Raw genomic sequence first — 20,439 nt, 5'->3', positions numbered from 1 at the left:
GCCACTATTTACACATCAATCCTGTAAGAGCAACTTAACAGCCTAATGATACAAACACAGAAAGGCCTTTACCCTCTGTGTATTGAGCAAGCAATATTCCCTGTGTCCCAGGATACACTTGCTTTATAGACAGATTTCTAAAAGGAGGAAAGGCTTTCTTTACAAAGCAGCCTTCTAATTACTGGAGCAGATCCTACCAGCTTTACGTGGAAGTCAATAGGACTCCTTGCAGGGTAGGTTCTACTCAACTTGAATGAGGGGAGGTAGGGACAGAATCAAGCCTAATGCAATTTAAAATAGCTGGAAGAGCAAATGCTACAACATAAGTAAATTTTCAACTGAAAACTAACAGGTAAAAATTCCCTTTGTCTGCTATAGGCCAGATCCTGCATTCCTTGTTTGCCCGAAGCTCCTGCGGAAGTCAGTGGCAGACTTAGGGTTGCCAACAGTCCCTTTTACAAAGGATGTCCCTTACTTTTTCCTCTCTCTACAACAAGATTAATAAATAATACTAATACTACTACTAATAAATAATAATATCAGGAGGAGGAGTAAGGTGGGGGTGCTAAGAAGACAGTCCCTTATTTTTTAAATACAATGTTGGCAGCCTTAGTGGCAATACACAAGAAGTACAACATTGGGCCCCTCCTTTTATTCTTTGCAGGGAACTGACAACACTTTTTTGCAAATCTGAGCTCCTTGGGTGACCCAGGACACAGAATGACAGGCCACTTGCACGACCTATGAATGGATGGATATGCTGCTTGCTTGCTCGGTCTTGAAGGTGAACAAAAAAAGTTTGTTTGAAAAATACTTTAATTTGTTTTCTTGAGATCCTAAATTAGCAAGAGTCAAATCCTTCCCCCAAGCAGACAAGCTGAGGATCAGACCATATGCAGGGGAGCAGGGGCTGAGAGATGAAGGAATCCTTCTGCCCCACAACACGGACTAGGGGTAAATAGATTTGTGAGGGGTGGATCCACTGGTCCAATGCCTGTCTACTCCCCCACCCCATGACCCCCCACCAAGGACCCCCAGTGCATCAGCCTTTTGGAAACTTCCAGATCTGTGCTGCGGGGTACAGGGATGTGTACCCCTCTGCATGGGCTGCCCAAATCCTCCCCCATCCCTTGCGGTGGAACCACACCAGTACCAGTTTGACACATACACAGGGGATTGTGTGGGGGCAATATTTCCCCCCTCCAGGATCTATGTGTAGTCTTTATGAACATTACGAATACGCTTAATCACTTTCTCCACCATTTGCTTCCCTGCTAAGAGCCGAGTCCAGGGTTCTTTGGTTTCCATCTAATCTAATCCATTCAAAATTCATCACCATAACGTTTGAACATGTGGCAACAACTGATGACATTGCTAAGAGATGAAACCTGCATTCCTTGCTTTAATGATTTGGGATCTTAAAGAGCTTTTATTTGCATTCAAAACAAGCCAAACCAATCCACTCACCCTCAAAAGGTGTACTTATGGGAAAGCTGAAGTATTCTGAGCTCTTCGGAGCTGTCTTTTTACTGCAAGGCTGTACAATGCCTAGCACAATGGGGGCCTGCTCATTGACTGGATTGCATTATACGTGTATAGCAACAACTACCTCACCATACTAAGGTGTACTAAATAACACAATCACTCACCCTCTCTTTAAAACCTCAATGAATTGCAACTCCCAGCACCATTACTGTTTGTGGAAGAATGCTATCACCTTGCTCAAACTATTCTAAGGCTGACTCATATCCCGCTAATTCATTAATACATAACATAACCACTGTTCCCTCTAAGCTGTGTGCATGTGTGCGCACACACGATTCTAAACCCTGCATACATGGCGAAACACTGTGCACACAAAAATTTGCACAGAAGCACAAAAATTTGCACAGAAGAAATTTTTTGCGCACACAGCCTGTCAAAAATTAGAGAGAACATTGAACACAATTCTAGTCCACAACACAACCAGTGGTGCTGGAACATTTTTACAGTGGGGGTGCTGAAAGCCAGTGGTCCCCAAACTTTTTACCTCACACCCCCCTTTACCCCTGTCCATCCCCCCACTCTCCCAGAGCTGGGGCCAGGAGCGGGGCTGTGACTCTGGAAGTGGGGGCTGTGGACAGGGGTAAGGGATGATTTATAATAGTTAGAGATTGGCTAACACCCTGAAATGTGAGGTTTGATATCCCTTCCAAACTAGGGGTCACCTTATTGTGGAGCAGGTGTGCACGTGCTGCAGAGAGGAGGCTTGAAGGACAGGGGAATCTATTTATTTGTTTTCACCTTGAAGCAGAACCACTTTCTCCCAACCAACCACAGCCAACTTGGGAGGTATCATCACTTGGCAAACAACTTATATTGAGTGCACTTACTGGAAATGTTTCCACTTGGTGCCTGGGCCATATATTGCTTGAGGGTCCAATCCTGCAACCCTTGATCTCAAGAGTAAGGACTAAGAATACGAGTTAGGCCCAGTATTGATGATATAAACAGACTGTTCAATCTGCAGGCGGCTCCACTGAGACATTTAAAAAAACAACCTCACACTTGGAACAATCTGGTATGTGCCAAAAGCAAGACATTTAGAAGCGTTTTTATGAGGCGCAGGAATAAAATCTCTCTCGGAAAGACAGCATCCAAATAAGGAGTGAGCTATAATTCGAGGCAGGGAAATAACGTCAATCTTTCTTTTCATTAGGTGGCAGACTTTTGACAAGGGACTCCCAAGAGCCGCTCCAACACATTGCTGAGTCTGACTAGTGCATTTGGCACTTTCACAGCTGAGTCATCATAACTGCGTGCAGCCATTTCAGTGAAATATGCATATAATTAAACAAACTGGGCCAGCCTCTTGGCTGGTTTTTGTACATTAGCCTAACTCTGGTCACTATGTTTTACACCATCTGGGTGCACCGATGGCTAGATTAACGCACAGGCAAATGCATAGGGCCCAGATTTGTGCGTGTGACAATGGAGGGCTGGCCAGACCAAACCCAAGCGGTGCTGTGGCCCTCTGCTCCAGGTTTCAGTGCCCCTTGATCAAATTTAGCACATTTCTCCCGCCATCATAACAGAGGGAGTCTGGCGCTAAACATGAGTGGCGATGCAACCTTGTGTCTTAAGCAGATTCTGTCCATGTACTTACTTAAAAGCGATCGGGCCATGGCCCAGGTGGGCCCCTCCTCCTGCCCCTCAGCTCTAAGACCTATGCAACAAAATCATTTTTTCTAGGCAGGACAGTGTGTCAGGGCAGTTGTTGTTATTCATATTAGAAGCTGGGGCCCAGAAGCTTATGTTTGCCTACGGCTCAGTAATGGGTTAATCTGGCCCTGGATGTACCAGTCATTATATTGTACAATCCACTCTACTCAAGCTGTAACACAAAATAATTATTGTCAGCTTCTTTACTTTAATATCAGTATAACTCTGTTGATTTCAATGGACTTATGCCTGATTTAATTGAGAAGCAGACTCAAGCTCAGTATATTTTCTTCAATAGCTGAAGACCTGAAATGTGCAGCATTTCCTCATGAGTATAGCAAACAAACATGCAGGCTGGGGTAAAAGTCAGACAGAGGGCGTGTAGGTGTTCCAGCTGCTAAGCCCAGTTTCTGTGGAATCCACACCTACTGTGGTATTCCCTTCCCTCCCAAGGGAACAGACTGAGTCTTGAAGACATTCTTACACTCCTCTCCACAGGATGAAGTTTAAACCTGACCACTAGGATCACAGCTCAAACAGGGGTTTGTGTGGGCGGAGGTAAAAATCTATTTCAAATATTTTTTTAAAGAAACAAATAGTATGACTTTCCTCCGGTACCCCTGTGTTGCCCTCCTGTCCGGCCTCAAGGGACTGTGCCACAGTAATATTGCTTACCACATTTCCAGCTAAGAATGAAAGAGGAAGGCTGAGTAAAATGATTATTATTTTACATTTGCTTGTTTTTAAGTTAGGAAAGAGCATCAACATTTTTAATCAGAAACAGGTTCAAATGGTAACTTGGAAGTGATAATTTGCCTGCTCGCATGCTGGTGGAATGACTAACTTGCTTTTTCACTCTGCGAGTCATCTGGCCCTTGCATACACTAGAAAAATTTACCATGCTAAAAACTTATACTAACCTCCTAGAGCACTTTGTATCCACACACAAGTGTGCTCCAGACCATTCAAAATCTTGCAACTGAAAGCTCAGATCAGCGCTTAGGCACTGAAATGCCTGTTTTATACAAATAAGTGAATAGATGGATACAGCCTTATTGGGGATTTAGGTGTCCTATCAATGTGCCATTAATACATAGTGCTTTTGGATCCCACACAATTATTGTGCTTGGAAACGGTACTATTTTTCTTTATCCCGGAATAAGAGGAAGGGTTGTGTTGACAATTCTGTAATGGCATCCTATGTGAAACATTTCTCTGTCAACATACTGAACACAAACCCAGCACATATAGTTCTAATCACGTCAACCTCCCTGAAACTAAAACCACTGACGTTAGAATTTAGCAATCAGGAAAGCTCAGCATCTGATTTAGCTGAATTATTTTAGGATTGGGAGTGTGGATCTATGGTGCAATGGGTTAACACAGAAAGTTTGAAGGCCTAGGTTCAAATCTTATTTAAGAACAAAAGTGAAAATGGATTGGACTGGGCAGGAGGTAGGATGGGAAAATTAATTCTAGTCCTTAATAGATGTCTGTCCAGTACCACATCCCAAAACTATCACACAACTTGGCACAACTGCCATTCTGCTCCGATGCAGCCCACGACAGAATAACAGAGGGTCAGGCCAGGTTTGAGCTGCCCAGCAGGTCAGGATTGTAGTTTGCTGGCAGAGTTCCATAGGGAAACTTGTAAAGCATCTACCCGCCATATGGCTGGCCCTGGACAGTGCCCTTAGTCTCTCCATTTCAGGGCTGTAAATTCTCTTTCATAAATCATGTTGAAGCCGGCATTAGCACTTGCAGGAGGATGCACTTGAGCATCTCAGAGACAGAAATTCAGTAACAAATTAGGCTTAGGAGGGATTAAACCAGTGATTCTCAAACTTTTGTACTGGTGACCCCTTTCACATAGCAAGCCTCTGAGTGCAACTCCCCTCTTATAAATTAAGAACACTTTTTTTTATATATTTAACACCATTATAAATGCTGGAGGCAAAGCAGGATTTGGGGTGGAGGCTGACTGCTCGCAACCCCCCACATAATAACCTCACGGCCCCCCTGAGGGGTCCCGACCCCCAGTTTGAGAACCCCTGGATTAAACAAACCTCAATTATATATCAAAATATACTGGTGGAGATGCTGGTAGTTTTAGTTTCTTCCTTTTTTTCTAAGGAAAGAAAGAAAGAAATTAAAAAACAAAAATCAAAACAAACCCACCAGTCATACTGAGACCTGGAAGCCTTTGCTGGGCAGCTTTGAGGTGATAAAAAAACTGCAGAATGTGGCTTAGGACAGTTACATAGGAGAAAACATCAGTATAATATGAAGATACTGGGCCAAATTCTGCTGTTGGTTACCCTGGGGGTAAACTGGTATCACTGCAATTCTTCTGGGTAAATATCTGGTGTGACTCACAGCAGAATTTGAGACACTGTATTCTAATGACTAATTACAAAAGACGAACAAATCATTACATTCTTTTAAAATCTTGTAAAAAGTAATAAACCAAAAATAATTAACTATCAGTCAACAGGGAGTGCTGTTACCCTATGGGAAAGAATAGGCAGTCTTCTAGAAGCTCCTCTAGCTCTTAATGCCCCCTGCAAATGCAAAGGGTCCAGAGAGGCCTTCCCAGCATTCTCTGAGGTGAAGAGCAGAGGTGTCCAGGTGCCAGATATGCCCTCTCCTTTTACAGAACTAGTCTGTATCAATTCATTTTTTTGGTGATTTGTCCCCCGCCCAGGCTTCATTATGGATAAAACTGTGCTAGTACAAGACCTTTGAACCACTTAAGTCCCATTTAAGCTCTGTTTTGAGGATGTAGGTGGAACAGGAGTGGTGCATAAGCCTTGTGCTGCCCCTCTGCATAGAGGTGAATTTCATCCTATATGAGGGTTCTGTGGTATTTTTTTTGGTAAATATTTATCTGACTAAGGTATTACACATTAATCAATGGATTTTCCCACTAACGGCTCCTTTCCTGAATGTAACTTATGCTCTCTCCCCTTCCACTGCCCCCTCAGAGTATTGGCAAACGTGCACATTGCCTTTCCTTGCAAAAGGCATTGCCTACAGCAGGAAAAGAAAATTGTTATTTATGATAGCATTTTGCACATTTTTCTGGGTGCTTAATGAAGCCTGAACTTCAGTGAAGCAGAGAGAGTGCTTATTGTTGAATTTTTTTCAAGATCACTGCACAACAAACAGAAACTGAATAAGCAATTAAGTTAACTGGCTTTAAACTCATATTGTCCAAGGATTAAGCTAATTAAGGCCATGCTCGTAGGGATTCATGGTAGCTCCAAACAATCTGCTTGCTATTTTGTAGTTGTTGTAGTCTGAAAACGAATCCTGGTTGTTTTCTTGCTATTGATGACACATTACAAATACATGATCTTCTAGTTATTATTTAATATTTCTGTTATGTCAAAGACCCTGATCAAGACTTGGACCTTTTGTGTTAGGTGCTATACAAATACATGCTAAGGCATGTTCCCTGAACTGAAGAATTTCCAACCTCTTAAATTCAAGAGCATTGTTAAAATAACTAGTAATTTATACATATGTCTTCATTGTTAAAAAACAAAACAAAACAAAAAACCCAAACAACTCCTAATTTAAGTTTGATCACTTAAAATAGGGACTCTGGGAAAGCAGCATCTCAGTACAGGACTGTTTGTATCAGAACATGGGTTCTCAAGCCTGGTGGCTGCAGCAGGAGAGGAAACAAAAAAAAAAAAATCTGTGGTAACATGCATGTGGGGCTGCAGTATGGAAAAGGCTGAGAAGCACTGCCCTAGAAAATCATCAGAGATATACACTGTGTGTTAACAGCAGGTTCATCCCACAACCAGGGCTGAAAATGGTTTGGCCACAAACAAATAAATGCAAACCATTTTCCACATCCATTACATGGTATATCATATGAGTTGCACCGTTTGCTAATGTTGAACTCAACTGGCCTAGTGATCAGCAGGTTTCAAAATGTCTGACACCAATGAATTTTCATTTCATCATGTTAACACACTGTAGGAGGAAATGCATACAGTGTTGTTGTAGCCGTGTTGGTCTTAGGATATTACAGAAACAAGATGGGTGAGGTAATATCTTTTATTGGACCAACTTCTCCTGCCGAGAGAGAGAGGCTTGAAGAAGAGCTTACACAGAGCTCTTATTCAATTACAGCACAGCACATTGGGGCATGCTGCAGTTCACACCCCCATAGTCTGACCTGGGGGATGGCGGCATCTAGATGTAGCTGAGTCTCAGTCCTAATTCCTTAACCATAAGACTGCCTTTCCTACTAGAGAGACACAAAATGGGTGAGGTAATATCTTTTATTGGACCAACTTCTTTTGGTGAGAGAGAGAAAAGCTTACACAGAGCTCTTCTTCAAGCTTTTCTCTCTCTCACCAAAAGAAGTTGGTCCAATAAAAGATATTACCTCACCCATTTTGTGTCTCTATAGTAGGAAAGGCAGTCTTATGGTTAAGGAATTAGGACTGAGACTCAGCTACATCTAGATGCCGCCATCCCCCAGGTCAGACTATGGGGGTGTGAACTGCAGCATGCCCCAATGTGCTGTGCTGTAATTTGCCCGTGTGGATACTGCTGGTGCAAACTAAAACCTCAGGTGTTCTGAGTATATTTTTGCGTGAGGCATTCAGATACTATAGTGATGGGAGCCATATAAACAGATAGAAGCAGGTCAGTTAAAGACGAATCACATTAGGTTTCCCTAATATCTTAAAGCTGGCTCAGGAACCTATAATGAAGAGACTACAAAGAAATGGGGCAAAGTGAGCGAACCTCAGAGTTTCACATTAAGTGCCCTTGACGGAAAAATGTAAATTACTGAGTGATGACAACAATGGAAATAGTAAGGAAAAGCAGCAGCAGCAACAGTTAATTTACATTTTGCATCCGTTAGTCAAAAAAATACTTGTAGCAAGATCTGTACGTCTGCAGGTTTTTCCCCTTCAGCCAGAGGTGGATGAAAGTTTCCTGGGGCCCTGGGCCAGAGCAAGTGGGAGATCCCTCCCCACCACTTCTGCCTGCAGCCCTGCCCCTATTCCACTCCTGCCTGTGGCCCTGTCCACAACCCCACCCCTTTCCACTCCTTTCCTGGGGCCTGCCCCTGTTCCACACAGTGTCCCCCCCAGACCACCCCACCACTGCAGCTTGCTCGTCTTGCTCCTTTCTGCCACCCCCCTCCACACTTCGGCTCCAAGACTGGAGAAGTTCTGTCCCCATGCCGCGGCGGGGCCGCAGTGGGGAGTGAGAGCTCCACCAGTTGCAGGGTTGGAGCAGGGGTCCGGGTGCTGGGGCTTCCCTCCCCCGTGCTTCTGCGGGGGACCAGGGTTGGGGCGCTGGGGCTTCTCCCGCACTACTTGCCTGGTGCTTCTGCCGGTGTGGGGGGGGTCAGGAGTGGGGGCATCCCCTGCAGCCCCATGGCTTTTGCCGGGGACAGGGTCGGGGGCTGCTGGGGGGGAGGGAGGCTTTCCCAATCTGTGGTTTTGGGTGGAATCAGGAGCCACTGGGGAGGGGGCAGGTTTGGGGGCTTCCCCTGACCTGTCCGCCCAGCAGCTGGGGCTCTGGGCTTCCGTCACCTGGTGGTGGATTTTTTTACAGGGCCCCCCAGTTGACCAGGGATCCTGGGCACGGGCCCTATTGGCCCAATGGCTAATCCACCACTGCTTCTACAGGTACTTCTCTGTAACTAAGAAACTAATACTCATGGACACAATTAGAGCCTGATTCTGTAGCCCTTAATATGGCAAAATTCCCATTCATTTCAATGAGCATTTTGTCTAAGGATTGCAGGATCACTACCTTAATCTGCAGATGAGCCTCTATAATAACCTTCCAAATTAAGGAGCTATCTAAACCAGATGCATTTAGAACAGGACTAAAACCAAAAAAGATACATTGATTCTGAGTAAAACATAGTGCAACAACCATTCCCTTCATGACTGATTCCCAAATCAACTCTTCAAATATACTAATTCATAACTGAAATTATTCTTTCTTTATAAAATGAGATCTTCAGATGGAAGGCAACATTGGACGCAAAATAAAAGTCACAACAATAATCATAATAACCATTAAGTATAGGAAAAATGAATTTAAAAATTGTAAACAACATGAACAACAACATGCTCTTCCATAAATAGAAATTAAAGCTTCGTGATTCACACCGTGGAAGGGCCAAAGCACCCAAAAGAAGCTTCCATGACAGTCACAACAACACTTTTAAGGTTAGCCTTTCCCAGCAATTACCAGAAAAACCAGAAAGATTTATAATGCAACTGTCACCAACCTCAGATCACTTTTTTCTCCAGTGCCTACCATTTAAAGCTATAACCATTTCCACTGACTACATTTTCTCCACAGAGTACAAAACAAAATACAGGTGATTCACACTTCAGTGATTCCTTGATCTCTATTAGCTTCCCTTCATTCATCATCAGCAGTCATACTGATTGCATGAGTTCACCAATTATCTTTTGAAGCACCAGACAGGAGCTAAATAATCACAAATCACTCTCTTCCTCGAAGCAAGCATCATGCTGTTTTGTTGTAATCTGTCTTTAGGGCCTAAATATCTCAGGCATCAAACAGGAAAAAACTTGCTTCTCTCCCATTTCATAATATGATGAATCAAAACTTCTGGGATTGGAGCAACTTCTCTGTCCCAGGAATCCTTTGGACTTGTAGTGATGTACCTGTTACACCAATAGATTAGGAGCAAATTGACATGTCCAGTCAAAGCACTGCCCAGAGGATACAAAGTGCCCCCCACCCCACTTCACCTCAGACCACTGGGAATGAAAAATGTTCATATTTTCAGGCCAGCACTCTGTCTGATCACATGACAGGGAGAAGAATGGTTCAGATATCACTTTTGGAAGGATAGCCAAAACTTGTGTCTTTACACTTTTTAAATTGATTTTAAAATATATTAAGTTTTGGCAAATTACACACAGATCAGCTGTAATATCTAGTACTAATCAATTCTTCTTAGTAACAGTAGATATATTTTTATTTTGTCAAAGTCTAATATCAATTATGCAAACTAAGAGGCTAAAACTAATCCTAATCAATTTAATATTTTTTATTAATTTAAATGTTTAACAGCACTTTAATCACATATATCAGATCAAAAGGGATGTGGATTGAAAAAGCTGTGAGCAAATAAAAGGAGGATTTTAAAATGGGGGAAAAAACCATCACCCCCTTAAATATAGTTTTGTTAATAGCATCCAAAATATAAATGTTCACTATCAACGCCCTCTTTCAGAAACCCAGGCACATGGATAAACCAAACGCAGGTGAACAAGTTCTGACTGTTGAAGTGATGCCTTCGTTTTCCTGTCAGCACCCAAAATATCTCATCATTATTTGTAGGAACATTTAAAACTCCATTTAATAAATCTTTGAATCGTGACCATCAGCTTTATACAAATAAATCCAGTCCTTCTCTTCCTTTGTGCCAGAGCCTGCATAGCAGAAATATGAGGCTTGATTTCTCTCTCAAGTTTTACACTGGTGTAATTACATTGGCTTCAGTGGAGTGACATTCTCTTTAAACCAGGTGAGAGAAGATCCAGACTAATGGGTTTCAAGTATTACTATGAATTACTGTTTTCTATCATGGCTGTTAAATCTATTGCTTTCACCCTAATTGTGTGATGAAGAGAGTCTTCCTTTTAAAAAACTGTTGTCCCTATTTTTAGTGTCTCATTCCACACCTGCCAAACTGTCCTTGTCTGACACAATCCTGCAGTGCTATTCCTGTCTGGTCATGTGGCACAAACTGTGCCAGTCTGTGCTTTGCCCAGCACTAGTCAACTTTGCTGTGACTCCCCTGTGTCTAACCACACAGTTAGGGTGAGGTAGGCTTTCCAGACAGTGGCAGAACCAATGAGATGCAATGGAAAGTCTTTTGAAATTGCTTGTGTATCCTTAAAAACAGTTCTCCCTTCCTTTTGTTGATGAGTAATGGGGAAGTATCAGAAACCCCAAAATAATAATACTGTTTAGTACTATGTATATCCCATTACACATTCCAAACACTATGCAAACATTCACTTAGTAATAGAGATGGGCATCTCCTGAAAAACAATTTCCATGAATATTTCCTTACATTTTTAAATTGCCCTCCCTCTGGCCATGTACATTCACCTTTTCTGTTATCTCCTGGGAACATGTTAGCAGTCAAGTTTCATTTGCACAAATGTTTGCAGAAATTGAATTGTAATGCATGAGTTTGTTGGAAATGGGTATGTGCTCAACTAGTCGAGGAAAAGAAACAATACCATGTGACTCATCTGACCAATGACAATGCATGCAGCAAATAATCAATATAACATATATGAAGTGTATTTTAAATTCTCACAATATCACTGTGAAGTATGTAAGTAAGTCTCATAATCCCCCGTCTGTAAAATCAGGATAAAGACAGAGGCCAGATTCTTATTTCAGTTCCAATACTATAAACCCATTGGCCTACTCTGGATTTAACCCAGTGTAACTGAGATAAATACCAGTCCCAGAAAGGTTATAGGAGTTGCCAAGTGGCACACAGCAAATTAGTGGAGAACTTGGATTAGAACTCAGGGTTCCCTAACCTGTGCTTATTCCACTACACCACACTGATGCTTAGGCTTCTCTTAGACTTACTGCAATTGCATGCCATTCCTATTAGTAGAGACGTTAAAACCTAGACTGGACATAGCATTAGAAATGACACTGTAAAAAAACTCTTGTATCAGCCCCTAGAGAATAGTCACCTAATACGTCTTCGCTGGCTTAAAGTTCTACGATTTGTGATTACAATCTGCAATAGAAATGATTTAAAAACAAACAGATTCATTCAAATTAAAGATTAACTTTATAAAAACAGAATAAAAGAATATTACCTTGGCAGGTTCGTTCATCTGTTAGTAGTTTATAGCCCTTCTGGCAGCTGCATTCAAAGCTACCAACAGTGTTTCGGCAGAAATGGTCACAGCCACCATTGTTTACCAAGCACTCATCAATGTCTGTGAGGAACGGATGGGAAAAGATTAGTTTACTTTCTAGAATAATGATAGGAATATGGGAGCTTGTGCAGTTCCCAACTATACAGCTGTCTGATTAGAAATAATATGTATGCAGTGTTGTTGTAGCTGTGTGAGTCCCAGGAGATTAGAGATACAAGGTGGGTGAGATAATATCTTTTATTGGACCAACTTCTGTTGGTGAGAGAGAGACAAGCTTTTGAGTTATGCACACCTGAAGAAGTGCTCTGTGTAAGTGCCAGATCTTGTCTCTCTCACCAGCAGAAGTTGGTCCAATAAAAGATATTACCTCACCCACCTTGTCTTTCGAAATAATATCACCAAAACATTCCCTCTTCCCACTCTTATTGGCTCTCTAACAGAGGTGAAGGATTGAATGGTCTTGAGACTGAACTACTTCTGTCTCATAGAGGTGGTACCTTTAGATCAATCTGGCTGAGGTACTTTGGTGGAAATAGGCAGGGAAGCATACGCGTCCGCTGCTCAGACATACCTGCTCCTGTGGTTACACAGAAGACTTCAGTCTCCATAGCTGTCGGTTTAGAACCTTTATTAGGAACTAAATTCGCATGAAAAATTTAAAAAATGATTAAAAAATATGGGAGAGACAGGATGAGTGAAGTAATATCTTGTACTGGACAAACCTCCGTTGGTGGAAGGGACAAGTTTTCAGGTTTACACAGAGTTCTTACACAGAGTTGGTCCAATAAAAGGTATTACCTAACCCACCTTGTATCTCTAATATTCTGGGACCAACACATCTACAAGAACACTTAAGAAAATATGTGATTTTTGTCTCTGGTGTAAATACAGGGTCCACTGAATACCATTAGTCCCTATGTCTACCTTTCCTAATTCACTGTTAATGCAGGGCAGACTTTGAATTAGTGCATGTTGTTGTTTGTCGCATGCTTATGTATGCAATATTCCCATTAACTCCATTTGGGAGTCATGTGCATATATGAAGTGCAGGATCAAGTGTGTGTCACTTAAAATAATTACCAAAGTGTTGTGAAGGGCTCTGTCAGAACAGATCTGCTTCCTTTGTCAAGCTGGAAGCTCCACTTCCCTGCCCCAACTTTTCTAAGAAAAGTTTTCTCCCTTCTCCATCCTGTTAAGCCTTGCATAACAGAACCATCATACTTCCCTGAACCTCCATTGCAATATTTGCCATGTTAGCTGTCCTCTCCCAGATTAAGGACTGTGGGTTCACAACTCATTTGAAAACAGCTAATTGTTAAAGAGAACCAAAGAGCAAACTATATATGCCTTTCTTTGAGATTTTATACAACAGGACAGGAGAGGTAATGTTACACACACACACAGTGCAGTATATTCTTCTGTGAAGGAAACAAGACCTGACATGATCTTGGAGAGTGATTTTCCCAGTGATCCAGGAAGCCTCTTACCAGCAAAACTTGGAAACTTTTAGGAATATCAATTGGCCATTTAAAAAACAAATCCTGCTAAGAGCAAGTCTAGGTGTTAAAAGAATGATCACATCGAAATGGAAATCTGCCAAAGATATGAATAGGGCTGTTGAGTGACCTGGTGCAGTTAAAAATAATTACTTTGATATATAGGGGAGAGAGGAAGATTTTGAGGTGATTATTTTTTTAAGAAATGCTTGATTAAATTATTATTAATACATGTAATAAGCAAACAAGTAAATAAATCTTTAAAAAAGACATGTAATTACTGTGAGAATGTAGGGTGGTATTTGTAAGTAGTTATGCCTGCTACTGTGTAATATTTCTGGATATATAGAGCAACAAAATATGACAGCAGAAGAATAACTGAGTTAGAACTTAAACCTGGATCATGTACAGTATAATATAACTTTTAATCAGTGAGAGCCAGATTCTCTCACTCTTTCTCTTAGTAGTACCTTCCTCCAGGTGTAGTCCCACTGGAGACAACAGAGTGAGCTACTATTCAGAGTGAGTAAGGGAGGCAGATGCTTGAACTGCATTTGCAGTTAGAAGAGTTTTCTCATTTGATACTTATATGACAAGTACAAAGGAGGAAGACGTGATCCAGTGGGTTGATACTAAAAACTCTGGGCGTAAGGGTGAGCTTTACTGTGGGCTTGATTCTGAAACGCCATTATTAATGTGGAGTAGTACCTTACATTGCAAGTTGCCCTATTGATTTTAATGGGACTATTCACAGAATGAGATACTACTCAATGGGAATAATGGCAGAATCAATCCTTATGTGATTTTTGGAAGGCTAGTTGAATTCTTTATGCATTGGCAACACACTGATAAAACTGAGTTAAGAGAAGAAACCTTACTTGCATGTTACATGCAAGCTGATCTTTCCAGGTTGAATCAGTGTAAAAAACAACTGGAGTGAGTTCTTTGGCTATACATTTTCAAACTGAGTCCCTGTAGTCAGGTGTCTAAAACAGTAGCTTTAGGCTTCCAAATCTGAAAATGTTGGCCTTTAGCAAAGAGAAACCCTGGACTGAACTTCAGAATATCATGGCCCTAAAGACTGGAGACAGATCCCATTTGATGTCAAATTGTGGCTAAAACAGTCCCATCTTAATAATAACAATAACAATACATCACAAGTCCTACTGATTTATTTCCTCTGCAAGTGCTTGCAGTCTTATTAACAATTCTTTCCAATCCCATTCTGCACAGTTGGGATTGCTTTACAGATCTCGTGATGGAAGACCATCACTGTTCAAGACCAGGTGATCCCAATCATCAAGCTTTCCTAGGGTATATATAACTACAGATTATAAAAATCTCCAAGCCAAGTTAAAAATCTTAGCCAAAAAGGAATTCCTGATTATATGTTAACTATAACACGTCATGTTCTGTACACATAGTAGTTACCCATCATGAAGAAGGTATCTCTTACTCATGGTAAACACACTGATATCTGAGCTGCTACATTGCCCTATACTCTGAGCACATGTACTCTGAATAGGAAATCACTGCTGAGTCTCAGACAACATGGTGGGGTAACTGTGGAGGAGGACTGACTTGTTAATGATGACCATTGTATTTCACCGTGTTTGAAACCAAATTCTAGTAGCATTTAGCTTTTCTTTCAGGGTCTGTGAAGATGATATGGGATCTAACTAAAACTTTCCTGAACTCAGAGAGTCAGATCTTAAGCTGGTGTAATCTGTGTAGCTCCATTGAAAATACAGCTTTTCAAATTTATACCAGCAGAGAATCTGGACCAGGATTTGGGTGAAACAGAGAGAGTCCAAAGAAAGAGAACCTCTCCCTTACCCCCCACATGACTTTGATACTTTTTAAGCCTTTTAGTTGAAATACTGACTGTGGGGGTGAGTTTTTGTGCGGCCTTTCGAAACCAGGACCTTTAAAACACAATGGAGGTCAAAACTGTTAACTGCAAAAACATTCTAAAAAACATAAATAGTGCCATGTCTCTGCTTTCACTGTATTTCTTTCCATGGGCATAACGAGATTGACAAGGCATGTAAAAATTATTTCACTCTATGGAGGGCAGCGCATTCTGCATTTCATTTGAAAGAGAACAGTATCCAACCATATCATGTCTGACTGGTTCATATAAATTGCACCAAGCCTATATCCCCACTATTTTTCTTTCCACAGCAATAAATAACTCTTGTTATGAGGCATGTGAAAATAACAAATGGTCCCGCTTGTGTGAAAGGGTGAGGGCCTCATTTATCTTTAAACCGATTGGTGCCCAACCTCAGTGTGTCCAAGTAGCTGATGTGAATTGCACCACGTCTCCAAAAAATGTCTATTCTTCACTGTATCTTCTATATTCACATAAATCATGGAAAGAAAAAATAATACCTCGTGGAAATTGATCACTAAATGCCCGGCATTTAGGAAAATTCCTGCACTCATTACTCAGTCAAACATCCCAGTGAAGTTAATGGAGCTTTGTCTGAATGAGGACTATCAAACTGCCTTTGATTTTTGCGTGTACCATTTTCAGGTGGTAACAGAGATTACATTCAAGAGGTTTCAGTTCTCTCTCTTTTTCTCTATCCACAGCTTTCTGTTCTGCAGTATCCCAAGGAATGTGAAAATGCAGAAATGGTACACTCTTCCACGGGGGTGGGTACTTAAAGTGCCTTGAAAACTGAAGTGTTTGAAGATTGCTTTGCTCAGACAACCTGCCATTCATTTCAAATATGCAGACTAAGGTGTGTGATGGGTTTAAAATGTATTAATAATGAAACCCTGAAGGCTCTTTTTTTATTGCAGTAAGTCAGCGTCATTAAGTGATTCTTTACTCATCCATGTGATTGACACACCGCAAACGCTGAATTATAGACACTGAGGAACATGCAGCAAGGTAGAAATGGAAAACACACTACAGATAAAAACCACTAGGGCATTAGAATTTACTAGTCAAAGGAATATCAGGTCATATTTATTATTTTGTGGAAGGAGGGGTATAGGCAACAACTTCTGCACTCAAGCTTCTAAATTAAGTCCCATTAGCTCCCGAAGTGTCTCATTTTTTTCCTCTCAATGATTTTTATAAAATTAAAATAAAATAAGATTTTAAAATGTGGTTAATACAAAGGTAGGAAAATCATCTTGAATGATATCATTACCCTTTAGGAGAAATAAATAACTATTAGATTTAGATATAGGCATAGATCAAAACACCTGCATCCAAACAAACCAAACCATTCGAGGATTTTGGACCCAGAAGCAAATTTTACAGGCTACCCCCTATTTCTGTCCTTGGGAACAAACCAAATCCCTGTTTCTTCTGAACACCCCTAAGGTGGGGAAAATTCAGGATTCAGACTCTGCAGCTCAGGCCCATCTCAAACTACATTTTAAAGTTGCAGCTCAAATCCTGCAATTCTTCTGCTAGTGCAGAGCCTACACCCTTTCGGTGCCCCCTCCCGAAGTCAATTAATGAAGGTTCAAGAGTCTGCATATGCGATCCAGGATCAGGGTCTTAATCTTTTGCGAATAGCCCACAATTTTGGTGAATGAATCCAAGTACATTTTTTTAAATGCTCCTTTTCTGTAAACACTTTATAAAGCTCCATCTATTCTCTATAACCCTTACAAACTAATTTTAGATGAACGGAGTGGGGAGAGGAAATACGATTCTGCAATGTAGAATTGCTTTATACATAGGATTGTCCTCAATTGTCTTAGGAACTTAAACTGGGAGTCGGGTGGAAGGGACAGTTTTAAAAAAAGGAACAGAAAACACAAATGTCTTGTGATAAGTTGCATGGCTTCAAATTGACCAGAGGGAACTGTCAGTCATTTATTGTTTTTCTTTTCATGTTTTGTGAAGATGAATGGAGATGACTGGTGCTGTGCCACTAAGATCTGCTCAGCATAATTCATGTAGGTTTGCAAATGTTTGGAAGGTCCTGGTTTGGATCAGATTTGTGTGTGAGTGTGTGCGTGTGTGTGTTTACACTACCAAAAATTTGCCTTGCTATATGCAGAATAAATTGAAAAGTACAGGTTTTTTGGATATCATAGAATTTAAAACTTTACATAAGCTGGTTAAAGGACACTGAAAAGGCAATCAATGTGCAATCACCACTTCTCTCTTAGACAGATACCTGACAACAATTTACAAAGCAAGCTTGTATGCTGGAAGTGAGACTCTTCATTTCAATGGCTGGACAAATATTTGAACTGCATGTGTCTGTCTAACCCTTTACAGTTTTAAAATGCTGTCACACCCAGAAAACAATGTACTCCAAGACCAAGCTCAACTGGTTACAAAAGCTTCACACCCCATGTTACATTGATTAATGACAGATTATCAGGACTAATAAGGCCAATATTAGAATATCCATGATGGGACAGGAGAGGCAGAGAGACAGAAGGGGAAGTGACAGGAGGTACTGATACTCAGTCAGAGGGGGAGGGAACCAATCAGCTTCAGGCTGGAAAGGAGGGTTGCAGGGGTTCCTATTGGATTCTGGGTCCATTTCAGCCCCTCATAAGACTCATAGACTTTAAGGTCAGAAGGGACCATTGTGATCATCTAGTGTGACCTCTTGCACATTGCAGGCCACAGAACCTCGCCCTCTCCTGAAATAGACCCCTAACCTTTGGCTGAGTTACTAAAGTCCTCAAATCATGGTTTAAAGACTTCAAGTTACAGAGGATTCACCATTTACACTAGCTCCCTGCTCCTACACCCTGCAGCATCTGCTCCAGCCCCTCTGGGTCCTGCTCTTGCCTCCCCTCCTCCCTGGGCCCTGCAACATCCACTCTCTCACCCCCTCAGCCCCATGGTATGCATGAGTTTATATGGAGGTGGAGCCCCCACAATATTTCCATTGCAGGGGTGTTACCTCACACTTTCACTGCCCCTGTCCTGGACAATTACATCTAATTTGTCCAGGGAGTGGACTAGCTTACTCATTCTTCCTAACAGTTTCTCTTTTTCCCCATGTCACTGTCATACCATCTCTGTGTGTCAGGCCACATCTACGCTGTAGTGACATAGCTCTGATGCTATAGTTATATGCTGCAGCAATCCCATAGTGTAGATGCAGACTATAGCCATGGAAGGGGTTTTTCCGTCACTGTAGGGACTCCCCCTCCCTGAGTGACGGTAGCTAGGTCAACAGAGCATTCTTCCATTGATCTAGCTGCAGCTATACCATGGCCATGGCAGTTAGGGATGTGGAGTTTTTTATACCCCTCAGTGCTGTAGCTATGTCGACCTAAGTTTTAAGTATAGACCAGACCTTGCTCTCCTGCCTTTAAAAGTTGCCAGTCATTTGAAAATCTTGTTACTACAATTGCCATTGCTGATGTAGATATTAGTCTTCCATACTTCCCAACATCTGAAGAGGCTAAAACAGGACAGGTCCTGCCCCCGTGGGGGGATGAGAGGCTTGTGGGGAGTAGGGGGGTTGGGTGCTGCCCCTGGTGGTGGAGGCAGGTCGTGAAGGGGTAAAGTGCTGCCCCTGGATGGAGGGAAGACCATGGGAGGGGAGTTCCAGAGTGATTCCATCCACACTCACCCTGGAGTGGCAGCTCATGTGGCACCTGTCCCATAGGGTTGGCTGGGCTTGGCTCCCCACTCCAGGTGTTGCGGCCTGGCTCTGGTGCATGGAATTGCCGTGCTGCTCAGGTTTGGCCTGGCTCCCCTGACAGGATGGAAGGGTTTGTGGGTTAACACAAGACAGTCCTGCGAAACATGGGACTGTTGGGAGCTCTGGTCTGCTGATGTGTTCTCTCCTGAGTTGCTCCCACTGAGTGATGATAATGCTTAGCTCTGATATAGCATTTTTCATCAGTAGGCCTCCAAGTGCTTTAGAAAAGAGGCCAATAGCATTATCCCATTTTACAGATTGGGAAACTGAGGCACAGAGAAGTGACGTGATTTGCCCAAGGTCACCCAGCAGACTTGGAAATAGAACCCAGGGCTCCAATCCCATGCACTATCCACTAGGCCACACTGCTTAGGCAGTACATCTGTCACTGGGGCGGAAGGCACAGCTGTGTATTGCACACTTATGTAAAATATACACCAATAAATAAAAATGCATGCAAAATATGACCAGAGTGGCCAATAGTCACGGTATTAAAATTATATGGCAAATAATAGAACTATGCTTAATATATGTATCATCTGACAATATATCTGAAATATATTTAACACATAGGAATTAATGTAAACATATCAACAGCACTGTTCATATTCCATGGGCTATTTTAAATATCAGGAAAAGTGGCTAGTTCTGTAATATTTCAAATAGTGTATGTCCAGTACATTTTATTAGCTCTATAGGGCCAATTTCTGTCCTCAGCCCCAGTGTTGAAACCCTACTGGCTTCGATGGAGTTGCAATGGAATCTAAGTCTGAATTTAGGCTATGCTATTCCTGAAAAACCGCAGGACAGTTGTGGTCTAGGGGATTGCATAGAGTCAGGAGTTATAGTCCCAGTTTTGCTACTGACTTCTACTAAGAATTCGGGTAAGTCACTCAACATCTCACTACCTGAATTACCCCATCTGTAAAATGGAATAATAATATTTGCCTCTTTAAGCTCAAGAGAGACACAGTGGTATATAAGCAGAAAATATTGTATTTTTCCATATGGGTTTCATATGAATTTTACTGATATAATAACCAACGTTTTCCTCTTTCCCACCTCAGTCTTTATGCAATCTCATTACAAGGAATAATCCTTTAGCAAAACTGATTTTTTCCCCTTATTTATCAAAGAATATTACTTTTGAGT

General features: G+C 41.7%; 1 protein-coding gene across 4 annotated transcripts in view; it reads right to left on the bottom strand.

Moving 5' to 3' along the window:
* SCUBE1 (signal peptide, CUB domain and EGF like domain containing 1) overlaps positions 1-20,439 on the bottom strand; it is a 297,458-nt gene that overhangs the window by 67,860 nt on the left and 209,159 nt on the right. For all 4 annotated transcript variants that reach the window (XM_073316774.1, XM_073316783.1, XM_073316805.2 and 1 more), the window contains one exon: positions 12,084-12,206. In XM_073316774.1, coding sequence (XP_073172875.1) covers positions 12,084-12,206 — 123 coding nt within the window. The remainder of the gene's footprint in view (positions 1-12,083; positions 12,207-20,439) is intronic.

This window comes from Lepidochelys kempii, chromosome 1, assembly GCF_965140285.1.
Source record: "Lepidochelys kempii isolate rLepKem1 chromosome 1, rLepKem1.hap1, whole genome shotgun sequence".
Classification (NCBI taxonomy): Eukaryota; Metazoa; Chordata; order Testudines; family Cheloniidae; genus Lepidochelys; species Lepidochelys kempii.
Note: the sequence above shows the minus strand (reverse complement) of the source record. Positions and strands in the feature narration are given on the sequence as shown.